The sequence below is a fragment of the Phyllopteryx taeniolatus genome, chromosome 1 (genome assembly GCF_024500385.1).
Source record: "Phyllopteryx taeniolatus isolate TA_2022b chromosome 1, UOR_Ptae_1.2, whole genome shotgun sequence".
In the NCBI taxonomy this organism is placed as follows: Eukaryota; Metazoa; Chordata; class Actinopteri; order Syngnathiformes; family Syngnathidae; genus Phyllopteryx; species Phyllopteryx taeniolatus.
The window spans coordinates 11,697,266-11,710,944 of NC_084502.1; the positions used below are offsets into that span (position 1 = coordinate 11,697,266).

General features: G+C 44.8%; 1 protein-coding gene across 6 annotated transcripts in view; it reads right to left on the reverse strand.

The window, feature by feature from the left end:
• Positions 1 to 2,138: 2,138 nt before the first annotated feature.
• agap2 (ArfGAP with GTPase domain, ankyrin repeat and PH domain 2) overlaps positions 2,139 to 13,679 on the reverse strand; it is a 43,162-nt gene continuing 31,621 nt past the window's right edge. For all 6 annotated transcript variants that reach the window (XM_061771619.1, XM_061771609.1, XM_061771581.1 and 3 more), the window contains 3 exons: positions 11,406 to 11,628; positions 9,620 to 9,890; positions 2,139 to 8,236 (listed from right to left, as the gene is read on the reverse strand). In XM_061771619.1, coding sequence (XP_061627603.1) covers positions 8,030 to 8,236; positions 9,620 to 9,890; positions 11,406 to 11,628 — 701 coding nt within the window. In that variant the 3' untranslated portion in view covers positions 2,139 to 8,029. The remainder of the gene's footprint in view (positions 8,237 to 9,619; positions 9,891 to 11,405; positions 11,629 to 13,679) is intronic.

Sequence of the window (13,679 nt, forward strand, 5' to 3'; positions counted from 1 at the left end):
AATGCAATGCAAACTTAAACCAGCAGACATTCCAAAACCTTTTTTTTCCTCTTGCCAATAAATTACTACATGCTAAGTGATTCTCCGTTGTGTGTTTTCATGTCTCAAAAGTATTTTGAAAAGGGCTGTCTATTGTCGAACTTGAGCGGCTCCAACTAGCGGAGACAACAAAGGTTTTTGACATCCTTATATGTAAATAAAGAGGATTCCGATTCTGAAATGATATATATATATATATATATATATATATATACATGTGTGTGTGTGTGTGTGTGTTTGTAGGAAATCGACTGGTAAATTGAGCGCTTTGCCTTTCGGGTCAGCTCCTTCTTCATCACGACAAACTGATACAGACGGCGCATCACTGCAGACGCTGCACCGATGCGCCTGTCGAGTTACTGTTACATTCTTCCATCACTCTTGAACGCCTCTGCTTGGGGCAGGATCTCATCCCCGACCTGGAGAGGGTACTCCACCCTTTTCCGACTGAGGACCATGGTCACAGATTTGGAGGTGCTGATTTTTATCCCAACCGCTTCACACTCAGCTACAAACTGCTACAGTGAAAGTTGGAGATCACGGCTTGATGAAGCCATCAGAACCACATCATCTGCAAAGAGCAGAGATGCAATACTGAGGCCACCAAACCGGACCCCCTCTACACCGCGGCTGCGCCTAGAAATTCTGTCCATAAAAGTTATGAACAGAATCGGTGAGAAAGAGCAGCCATAGCGGAGTCCCACCCTCACCAGAAACGAATCCGACTTACTGCCAGCAATGCGGACCAAACTCTGACACCGGTCGTACAGGGGCCGAACAACTTGTATAAGGGGTTCAGAACCCCATACTCCCGGAGGACCCACCACAGGACACCCCGAAGGACACGGTCGAACGCCTTCTCCAGGTCCACAAAACACACGTAGACTGGTTGGGCGAACTCCCGTGCACCCTCGAGGACCCTGCCGAGGGTCTAGAGCTGGTCCACTGTTCCACAGCCAGGACGAAAACCACACTGCTCCTCCTGGATCTGAGATTCGACTTCCCAACGGACCGTCCTCTCCAGCACCCCCGAATAGACCTTACCAGGGAGGCTGAGGAGTGTGATCCCCCTGCAGCTGGAACACACCCTCCGGTCCACCTTCTTAAAAAGGGGAGCATCACCCCAGTCTGCCAATCCAGAGGCACTGTCCCCGATGGCCACGCAATGTTGCAGAGGCGTGTCAACCAGGACAGCCCCACAACATCCAGAGCCTTTAGGAACTCCAGGCGAATCTCATCCACACCCGGGGCCTTGCCACCGAGGAGCTTTTTAACAACCTCGGCGACCTCAATCCCAAAAATAGGAGAGCCCGCCTCAGATTCTGTTTCCTCATGGGAACGTGTGTCGGTAGTATTGAGGAGGTCTTCGAAGTAATCTCCCCGCCGACTCACATCGTCCCGAGTTGAGGTCAGTGCGCCCCATCCGCACTATACACAGTGTTGATGGTGCACTGCTTCCCCCTCCTGAGACATCAGTTTGATGGCATCACCGGCTTCATAACTGGCACGGACCACCTTACGGCTGTGTGTGGAGGCGAGCCAGACTATGTCTACTTGGAACTTCTTGACCTCACACACTTCTTCCCTGCCAGAGAGATGACGTTCCATGTCCCTAAAGCCACCTTCTGGAGCTGGGGATCGGACGACCTTCGGCCACCGCCCAGCTCACACTGCACCCGACCCCTATGGCACCTCCCACAGGTGGTGAGCCCATGGGAAGGGGGAGCCACGTTACCCTTTCGGGCTGCGCCCGGCAGGGCCCCAAGGGTGCCACCGGGCGCTTGTCTTCGAGCCCCACTCCATTCCTGGCTCCAGAGGGGGCCCCCGGTGACCCACGTCCGGGCAAGGGAAAACCTCTCCCAGTATTTTTAAACATCATAGGGGTCTTTGGAGCCGTGCTTTGTCTGGTCACTCACCTAAGACCTGTTTGCCATGGGTGACCCTGCCAGGGGCATAAAGTCCCAGACAACGTAGCTCCTAGGATCATTGGGACACACAAACCCCTCCACCACGATAAGGTGATGGCTCAAGGATGGGAGATAAGTTAGTTTCTCATTTAAACTAACTTAACTATTATCGACACTATACAACATACAACATTTAAAAAAAAAAGTTTATTTAATTCTGTTAACTATTTGTGGTGGCTCACGGGGGATTCGCATGACCACAAAGTGTCCGAAATAACAATGGTTCATTCGTCACTGTAAGAACTCATGGGGTAGACCTACACAACAGGAAGTGGATCTCAATCATGGAATGGCTTCTCCTCATCCTCAGTCATTTTTGGATGTCCCGAATGATATTTCAGTCCATAACCTGTATGTTGTCATGAAATTATCAAAAGACAATGAAAAAAAAACAAGTGAACAGATGCTTTTAAAAACAGCATTTAAGAAATAATTTACAAAACTGCCTGCTCGGTTTCTATTGGGTCTTTGTTACAGTGAATACAGTGTGTAGATTCATGTATTGTATATTTAAACACCTTACCTTTGACCAGTAACAGAAACATACATTGACATATCTTATGTTACAAAGTAGTCCATCTTCTAGAACTACTTAAACCAGCTGACCCCGAGTGCTTCTTAAGGCCAAGGCCACCGTCATAGGGAGGCAGCAGACACGCGACAGGCAGACATATTGTAGCTTTATGTCTTATTTGCTAAGAAAAAAGTAGAAACACTTCTTCAGCAGACATGAACAGATGAACGGATCCTCTCCTCGGCACGAGCCAAATTATTGCACTTGTTCTGGAGGATGTCTAACACAAGCAAATCGTCGGCTACGAAGAGTCTACGGAACTCATCAGGGATGAGTTCGATGAAGACGACGACTGCCATCAACACAAGGAATCAATATTGCTTCAAGTGGTTTGATATGTTGCTCAGTCTTAAGACACACTTCGTTTGACATCATGTCAACGGTGGGAGGACGTCACATATGTGCAAGTCATAAGTAAGTCTCAAGGGTCATGCTGCAATCATACCAAACGCAAATTTCACTGCTGGCGTGACGTGATTACATATAAAGTCAAAGCAAATTTGCGAATAGGCGCAAATTCAAGCAAGACGACGCAAACGTTGCATTTGGGGAAAATTTGCTTCTTCGCCGATTCGCTCGAGTTGGTAAATTCTAACTCAAGACATAAATTTGTGTGCCACTGCGTCGACTCGCGACAGCCAATCAGCATTTGGAATACACACAACATGCTGGAGTGGTGGAGCACAACAATGAAGAAGAAAATGATCGTCGCAAGTTGTGAATATAACATTTGCCTTCAACTGTCAAGTCCCAAGTTACTGTGGCGAAAGTCAAGTGGAGTCCCCACTAGATTTCAAGCAAGTCGAGTCAAGTCTTGACTTGGCTTAACTCAAGCTGTAGGAGCAGAGCACTCTCCATTTTCTGGGACGCCTCACCCTCTCTGCACAATCTTTTTGAGCTGCTGCCATCAGGAGAACGTTTCCGGAGCATCAAAAGTAGGGCCACCATAATGATCAACACTTTCCCTCGACAAGCTGTTGAACTGCACTACTGCATCTAGGCACAGTTTTAACCTTAGCTCAAGTTTTAAATTAATTATTGATTTTTATATTATCTATTTGCTGCTACACACGTCTCAGGAAGGTATGCGTGAGTCAGTGCTTGGATGGGAGTTGGGGGGTTGTGTGAGTGTGTGTGCCTTTGAATGTTGTTTGAGTCCCAGAGAATCATACTGTAGCTGTACTAACACATTCACAATCACAGGTCTTTAATTGTTCCGAAACCAGTTTGTATTGCGTGTTACTTTATTGTCTTGTCAACTGAACAAATAACTGACATGAAGTTATTAAATCAGTAAGCTAAACAGTGAAGTTAACGTACCGTAATTTCTCAGGTATAATACGCACCCCCAAAGTAGACCACAAAATTCTGGAAAACCCCTCTACCTATGTGTAATGCATTTTTACAATGCATGATTTTGCTTCTACCCATATCATCAAAACATTAAGTGTTATCTGTATTTGGTTAGTTTTTTCAAATAATTATTCTGAAGATAAGCACTTTATTAAAACACCCACTTTATTTTTATTTACCTGCTCTTATTTTGAAATTCACAGCACTACTTTATTTAGTAAACGAGAAAACACAGTTGTGCTTAGATGTTTGATTACCCAGGCAGAATTTGTAAGATGGGTACAATTCTTTAAAGAAAACATGAAGGGCCAGGCCAAATACATTTCATTTTATTTTAATGGGATTCAAATTAAACGGTCAAGCATTTCAGAAAAGCATTATCATTAAACAAAACATAACCATAAAGAAATGAATGATGGTTGTTGTTCAGTCATCAGTCGTATTTAAAAAAACAAAACAGATATTTCACAAATTCTGCCTGGGTATGAAAACAATTGTACATATATGCAGTCACATCTACCCCTGTCATATTGGAATGAAAGTGTAGGCTTCACCTTTTTCATAGACTCTAGGTGGCACTGGCATATTAGAATGAACGTGTACACCTTTCTCATAACCTCTAGGGGGCGGTGGCATATTGGAATGAAAGTGTACAGCTTTTTCATAACCTCTAGATAGCGGCATACATTTATAAAATGGGAAAGTCTTCTTCATTTTCCCCTATACCTATGTATAATGCGCATTATTGACTTTGACAGTTTTTTTGGGGGGGAAAGCGCATTATAAATGAGAAATTACGCTAGTTTACCTGTCTTTGGGGGTTTTATAATGCAGGATGCTATTGTAGTAGTGTCTCTTATAAATGAGTTGCAAACCTTGCATGTTGCCGTTCTCTTTTTTCCTGATTTTACCGAAACCATACTTGCTTCATTAGGTGGCCTCATTTTAGCGTTCTGGTGGCTTGCGCATTACACACTAAATAATGTTTTTGTTGTAATGTGTATATATATCACACTCACATTCACACCATCACTGAGTGGGAACTGAACCCACGCTGCCTGCACCAGTCAGGCGAGTGTACCACTACACCATCAGTGACCTCTCTCTCTCTCTCTCTCTCTCTCTCTCTCTCTCTCTCTCTCTCTCTCTCTCTCTCTCTCTCTCTCTCTATATATATATATATATATATATACACACACACACACACTTATATATATACTGTGTGTGTGTGTGTGTGTGTATGTATATATTCTTGTTCTTTTAAGAGCAAAACAGACAACTGTCTTTAAGATGTAGATTTTCAAATGTATACACGAAGACTTGTCAAGTCATTTCGTTTAAGTTTAAGCCTGGTACTCACGTAAGGATTTATCAAATATTAAAAGATTGTTTATCTGTCACAGACCTCACACATAAAGATAAAAATCAGGCATTTAACAGTTTTGGTGGTACTGTGTGTGGTGTGCTCCGATAATTCCAAAAGAGAACACCACACGCAAAGATTCAGTTCCACAACCGATGTTGAACCAGTCCTCCAAGACAGAATCGTTGCGTGATCACACAAATCATCTTACAAAACCAAAAGAGAGAGACTTCTGATATGTTGCCCTGATGTTTCCCAAGGGTTTCTGAAGGGACCGCAGGTGGGAGTGTTGTAGAATGGCGATGTTATCAGTAAAAAGACTTTGGAAAATACTATTTGACATCTGGTTATACAAAAAAATTACCGCGGAGGACTAGGCTTTACACGATCAAGACTTTTGGGGCCGATCATCGATCACCGAGTTGAAAAAAAGGATAACCGATCACCGAGCCGATCACAAGATGGAGGAATCTGTCTATTTAAATGACCTGTTCATTTACTGTATATACCCGTGTACTTAATTGCTCAAAAGATTATATTTACAATAAATAATCCTCTATTTATGCCAGCGAGGCAGAGTGACAGACAGAACAAATGATAAATGGTCTTCTATTCGATGGCAGGAAGTACATACGGTAATTACTGTCCATCTACTTTTCGTGACATTTTTGTTTGTTGGTGTGCCGAGAGATTTTCCAAGTGTAAAATATGTTCCTTGGCTCCATAAAGGTTGAAAATCACTGCGCTCGTCAGATCGTGTATTCTAACCAGTCAGGTCAACCCAACATTACAACATGACATAAATAATGGGTGCTAACTTACTGTAATTAAATTACTTTATTTTTAATTAAATGACTTCACCCACACCGAAACTTTAGAGCATGATTCGACAGAACGGCGGCATGTTTACGTCCAACCGTTCGTGGTACCGCTAGCTTGCTAGGCTACATATCGTTTTGTGCCTGCTCGCGAGCCGTATCGTATTCAAAGTACGTGAACATACATCAAGCGAGCCTTAAACAAACGTCCTCTCCTGTCCTGGGCACCGGTGACCACCAACATACGTTTTTCCCCATTTTGTCCTTAAAATACAAAGTCGGCGCGCTCCACTTGTGTTGTCGTCGCCACAGTAACGAGTGTATCCGGTCGCATTTGACTTGACAAGATAAAGCCCAATGATCGTAAAAAACGGGATGCGGTGGTATCGAAATACAATATTTTATTGCAGTAGTCTGACATAGTGCAATCCTGAAAGAGCAAATTTGTCTTGTAGTCTGATCCGGGCATTACGTGTTGTCTGTCTCAGACGTGGTGTCTGTTCCACACCGCCGACATGTTTTTTTTCTTTCTTTTTTTAAAATAACTTTATTGGCCGTCAGATATTCCCAATACTACGTCAAAAGACGCGTGACAAGGCTAAAAATAAACTAGCTTTTGGATTCAACTATAGTGTGCACGATGGCGACGCGGAGTAAATGTCTTTTGCGTAGCCGATCAATGACATCGTTGATCGGATCGGCGAATTATGACATTAAAGCCGATCAGCATAAAATGCTAAATATCGGCCGATACCGAACAGCCCGATAAAATGGGTGTAAAGTCTAGGTAGGACATGTTCGTCACTGATGGTGTGGTGGATAGGTGTCAAACTCAAGGCCCGGGCCCCAAATCATTTTATCGAGCCCGCGAAAACAAATCATGCCCGTCAACTTCAGTGATTTTTGTTCAAATCTGTACCCAAATTCCAAATTGTCATAATAATAAACAATAATGTTGAGATATTGCATTTTTCTGTTCCCAAACCCTTCTTCTACAGTAACTTGAACAAACTATTATCATTGTCTTCTGATTTCAAAACTAGTTATCCCTCAATTTGTTGTGGAATGGAAATAATATGATTTGGTGATTAAACATTTATATGGTTTCACTGTGCTAATGGCCTTCTGAGGGAAATCATAACTACAATGCGGCCCAAGACAAAAATGGGTTTGACACCCCTGATGTAGTGGTACACGCCCCTGACTTTGGTGCGGGCGGCGTGGGTTCACTTCCCACTCAGTGACGGTGTGAATGTGAGTGCGAATGGTTGTCCGTGTCTATATGTGCCCTGCGACTGACTGGCGACCAGTTCAGGGCGTAGTCCGCCTTTCGCCCAAAGTCAGCTGGGATAGGCTCCAGCCCCCCGCGACCCTAACCAGGATAAGCGGTGTTGAAAAGGGTTTGTTTTGATTTACGGACGCTTACTTGTTCGTCAGTCAGGTCACTTATTGATTGGCTACATTCAGTTTCAAGTCACAATTCACAGAGTGGTAACTCGGGACAAGTGGTCTTTACACACACCAAATGTTTTGGTTGGAAATATTGCGCATGTTCAATATTTAAGATTGTTGTCTTACTGGAACAAAATCACACTTAACCTTACCTCAGACCACAGGATCCTCTTATAGAATCATCGTAGAGGAGAGGAAGGGGAAAAATCGGGACCAAAACAGCCTGACTGTCTTTACTGTATGTATGTACCAGGCGTAAGACAGGAGAGTCTCAGGGATACCACCCAAGAAAGTATGACGTCCTAAAATGAGCGACTTAAGTCTGACTCGAGTCAAGTCATGTGACCGCAGTCCCCACCTCTGCTTAATGCGATAGCAATGTTCTCTCTTACGAGCCACTCGAGTTTGTTGAAAGTTTCACAGCAGCTTGCGCGGCCACGCGGCTGGGCTACGGGACGGCGGGCTACGGGACGTGCTTCCTGGAGCTGCTGCGGCCCAGGCTGGTGGTGCTGGAGCGGCGGGAGAGGACGGGTGTGGCGACGGCGGGCGAAGTCTCATTGGAGCAGCCGTGTTGGAGCAAAATAGCAACGCAGCCTTTGTTCCCGCCTTTTCTCGCCATCATCATGGCCGTCTGGCCCTGGCGGTCCCTCGCTTTCACGTCGATTCCGTACTGCGGGCAGAGAAATGACACTGCGTGATGTCTGTCCAGCGAAAGCTTATTTATGGAATACCGACAGCAACCCTGCGACGGGGAAGCTTCTAGAAACTACGCTTTCCCAACCTTTAGACTGAGACAGACCTTATTGTCGTTCAGGTATGCACACGTGTATACAGAAGGAAACTTTGTAGCATCTGGCTCAGCGCAATGCTTAGAATATAAATGTACAAATTGAAACTTATATAAAATAAAATCAATTACAGATGCACCTATGTAGTCCATGTACTTAAGCAAGTTTCTATTGATTTTGTATTGATTGATTATACTTTATTGAGCCATCCCAAAAAGGCTTATTGCTGGTTTATCTCCACTTATTCAAGAATTTTGGGGGTAAAAAAAAACAAACACTTTTTTTTGTTTCCCAATGTAATTCTAATGTACGTCTATTATCTGTGGAGTTGCGCTATTTGGGGTCTAGCCCGGTCCCTAACCCCCGCCAATATTGGGGGTCCACTGAGACAATTTGACGTCAGCAATGGGCGAAGCTCCACCTCCCTCTCCTTCTCCCTCCCCGCTGCTTGGCGAGCCGCTCCCGCCACAAAGCCGCGGTCGCCGGGATCGAGAAACTCTCGAGATGCCCAAGACAATATTGATCCTGCCAGTTTGTCATTAGTATTGTTTTATTATGTACAATTTTGTTGTATCTGCACCACACAATGGCAATTAAGGCTTTCTTATCTACTGTATTTCTGTCCAATTTGAATGTACAGCACTTTATTACAGCTGCAGTTGTTTTTTTTAAGTGCTCTATAAACACAGTTGAGCTGAGACTTGAATGAAAGATTATAAGCCGTGCAGGCGTAAGTGCACACGAAACTGCGTGTACTGCAAAACTGCGAAACCCGATAAGGATCCTTTAATGGCTTCGCTGATACTTGGAAAACTTTAGCAATCATTCACAGAAATTCCAGCAGACAGCGAGTAGTCATTAGGAGTTTGACGCTGCCGTCGTTGTCGCTGGAAGTTAGCGTGCCGCCGCACCCCAAACGCGGAAGGAAGGCCTGCGTGCGTGCCGTCCGTTGCATTACAGAGTTTTCAAGCAAGCTAACCTGCGTGTTTTGGGAATGTGGCACCTGCAGAAAACTACAAGTAATTCACAGATTGAAACAAAAAAAAAATGCTCCACAGCATAGAAAGCAATACAAGTTGTGTATGAGTGGGTGAATGTGAGGCTTTGTAAAACGCTTTGGGCACTGTGATGGTGTAGATAAAGCGCTATAGAAGTGCAGTCCATTTACCATTTTACCATCACAAAAACTAAAGAAAGACTAAATCGAGTATAGTCGACTGGAGCTTTCCAGTCCCTAGAATGAGAGAAGAGAAGAAGAAACGCACCCAGATGAGGAGTTGGGTCATTACCACGTCGCCCAGCAGGCAGGCGGCGTGCAGGGCCGTGCCGGCGTGCGGGGCCGCGCCGGCGGCGAGCAGCGGCGCGTTGATGAGCTCCTTGCTGCTGTGGGCGAGCAGGAGCAGGAGCCGCGCCAGGTCTCGCTCGGTCACCGCCGACAGCATCCGCGCCGGCAGGCTGTCGTCCGCACGCGGCTGGAGGGGCGGCACAAATGCCCGTTGTTCGTACTTCGCCCGAATCCACGACTCTCTCTCTTCGCTTGAAAAGAAAACAGAAAAAAAGTCGTGCACTTCGATACGCGCACACAAAATACATTTTAAATTTTAATTTGTTAGGTTGGAGGACGATCATCAGTGAGAGAGTATCAGGAAGGTATGTAATTTTATCCAAAAATTATTCATTTACGACAAATAATATACATCTTTGTTCATCTATCTATGACAGTGACGTATAGTGACAGGGAGAACCATGAAATGCTCCTCCACTTGATGGCAGAAGTTACACTTAACTTGTGTGTCCACCTGTTGTCTTACATACATTACAACACAGTAATAGCATTGTGTTCAACTAAACTGGCTCGAATTTTAAACTGTAAATTTGTGTATAGGGATGAAGTAATTATTATTTCACTACAGTAATTCTTCGCCATATCGCGGTTCACCTATTGTGGATTCAGTGCATCGAGTATTTAAAAAAAAATCACATTTATATTGCTAATAATTGCAGTTACGGCAAGATGCTAGCAGTAACAGCAGAATATATACTGTATATCCATTTTCTGTACCGCTTCTCCTCACAAGGGTCGCGGGCGTGTACGCGCTTATCCCAGGTGACACTGGGATAAGCCAATCTCAGGGCACATTGAAACAGACAACCATTCGTACTCACAGTCACACCTACGGGCAATTTAGAGTCGTCAATCAACCTAGCACGCATGTTTTTAGGATGTGCGAGGAAACCGGAGTTCCGGAGAAAACCCACGCAGGCACGGGGAGAACTGTCAAACTCCACACCGGCGGGGCCGGATTTGAACCCGCAACCTCAGAACTGTGAGTCAGTCTAATGAAGTGTTTCTCTCTTTCTGGAGCCAAAGCACATATTGTATGTGGGAAAAAAAACAAACACGTCCCAAAAAGTATACATACTGAAATAATGATGATGTCATTTCAATTTGCTCCCAAATGTACTTACTCGGGTGAAATCTTTCTGTTGCATGAATGAAAACAGTTGGCCACACAGGTTAATTGTACCTTCCGCCGTCGAGATCGAAGCGCACGCGCTACGTCACTGGCATAGGTAGATGAACAACCATTCGCACTCACATTCACACCTACGGGCAATTTAGAGTTGTCAATCAACCTACTTTGCATGTTTTTGGGATGTGGGAGGAAACCGGAGCGCCCGGAGAACATGCAAACGCCACACAGGCGGGGCCGGGGATTGAACCCCGTCCTCAGAACTGTGAGGCAGACGCTTAACGTCGACTACCGTGCCGCCACTTATAGTTTCTTTTGTACATAAATCTTTTTTAGTCATTCAATTATGTGAATACATTCGTCACTCACCATATCGAGTTCTCACTTTATAAATCGGACATATCTAATTTTATATCGCAGATTTGTGTCTTTTGCGGGGGTTCTGGAACTCAACGCCGCAATAAACGTGTCACTGTACATGACATTAGCTGAGGAACATGAGCCAGATGAAGTCAAGTAAGTCTAATCCAAAATTGTGCCCCTTTTCTTGGTCCCGCTCCTCCCAAGGCGTACCCACCGTGAAGCCGCGGGCGTGGGCTTGGCCCTGCCCAGAGTGCGGCCCTCCCAGATGCTGTTGGCCGTGTGGTTCCCGATGGCGGACAGCACTTGCGTCAGCTCCCCGGGCCAGTCGTCCAGGTCCAGCGAGCGCACCCGAGACAGGTGAGTGCCCAGGTTCCGATGGATTCCCGAACACTCGATGCAGATCAGCGCACCCAGGTTGAGACTGGCCCAAGTGGGGTCTTTGGGGAGATAACAGCATTAGTGGTGTGGTTGTCCTTCCTCATTTAGTCGTACACCAAAGAATCGCTCAATTAAATGTAAATGTGTAAATACATGCTTGATTTTGCTTTTGCTTTGCATCTTTAATTACATACATCATTTGTTTTAGAATGCGCTTAGAGCATATTATGCTGTTTTACAGTATGATGTTGTCACGTACAGTATGCCGTCTGGAGTGTTGGACTTCGGACTTCACACGGACCCCGACATAACGCATATCGGATGAAATGGACAAAGGGACCGAACAATGTGCCCAAAAATAGTTTCAATTTGTCCCTTCAACTGCCATTGACAAAGTCTGTTAGTTCCACAATTGGTCACTGTTGTTTACTGGCGCTGTGTTGCAATGCAGGCAGAGAATGGGACTGATGTATTTTCGGGTCGCAGATATACAATATGACTAGATGCAGTTCCAAAATATGTGCCTCCCGTGCCTGCGTGGCGGCCATTTTGAATGTGAGGCATTGACGTGGCGGCCATGTGATGAGGGTATATCTATTGTCTTTTGTGCATTGAGCGAGAGAGAGCGGCCAAGCTTCTGAGGAATAACAAACACAAGTCTTTGGAGTCTGGAACATGCTATTTTTGGAACAGTAACAATTTTTTGGGGTCAAACTGTTCACCTTTGGCAACAGATTTGGAACTAGGAAGCACACTAATTCCTTGCACCTCACGAAAGCGACTGGCCTATGATGAGTAATGTACAACAACAATGTCACCATGACCAAGCACACCGGCGTGGTAAGTTTGGATAAAATGTGAAACTTTCTAACATTTTCAAGCTTTTATTATATTTATTTACAATAACTTTGTACTGTACTGGGTGTATTAGGCCATGAAAAAAACCCGACAAAACAATAATTTTGTATGATACAGGAATATGGGTGCGTATGGCCCCCCCCAAAAAAGTGCTTCAATGTAACAGACAATTGGCTATATGGGACGACCCTATTAGTCTGTTATGTCGAGGTTCCACTGTATATACATTCATGACAATCAGACAAGCGAATGTTCCAAAAAAAAAGTCCATAACTATAAAGGTGAAGCTGTTCAATAGTCAATGTTCTTTTATGTGTACAAAAGTGTGACTATGACTCTTAACCTTTTGCAAATCTCAGACAAACTAATAGATTGCAGTAAAAGGTGGGACTTCGACGTCATATTTAAAAAAGATTTCAACAGAATGGCACATGACCAGAAAGAGCCAATCACAAGCAACGGCTTCAGAAGGACGACGTGAAATGAAATAAATCAGATCTTTTGCAGCTTTTTTTCCAAATGTAACTAAAATTGTAATCATAGAAATTTTCAAAAGCAATTGCAATTTCAGCGGCACGGTGCCCGACTGGTTAGAGCGTCTGCCTTACAGTTCTGAGGACCGGGGTTCAATCCCCGGCCCCGCCTGTGTGGAGTTTGCATGTTCTCCCCGTGTCTGCGGAGCTTTTCTCCGGGCACTCCGGTTTTCTCCCACATCCCAAAAACGTGTGCGAGGTTCATTGAAGACTCTAAATTGCCCGTAGGTGTGAATGTGAGTGCGAATGATTGTTAGTTTGTATGTGCCCTGCGATTGGCTGGCAACCAGTTCAGGGTGTACCCCGCCTCCTGCCCGATGATAGCTGGGATAGGCTCCAGCCCTGCCGCGACCCGCGTGAGGAGAAGCGGCTCAGAAAATGGATGGATGGATGGATTATTTCACAAGATTACATTTCTAGACACTTCCACCTGAGTGATATCTGTTGAGAGCATGAACATTACGGTTACATTGTTCTGAAATTCCTGTAATAAATTAAACTTTGCCATGTTGAGCTATCGCGAGAGAGCTGCAGAGTGCGCATATCTCAATACTTCGGTATTCGGTATTTCAAGTCAGTGGGCTCGAGTCCGAGTGAAGTCACGAGTCATCGCTGTTCAAGTCCAAGTCGAGTCTAAAGTCATCAATTCATGACTCGAGTCTGACTCGAGTCCAAGTAATGTGACTCGAGTCCACACCTCTGGTATTACCACTGCGAAT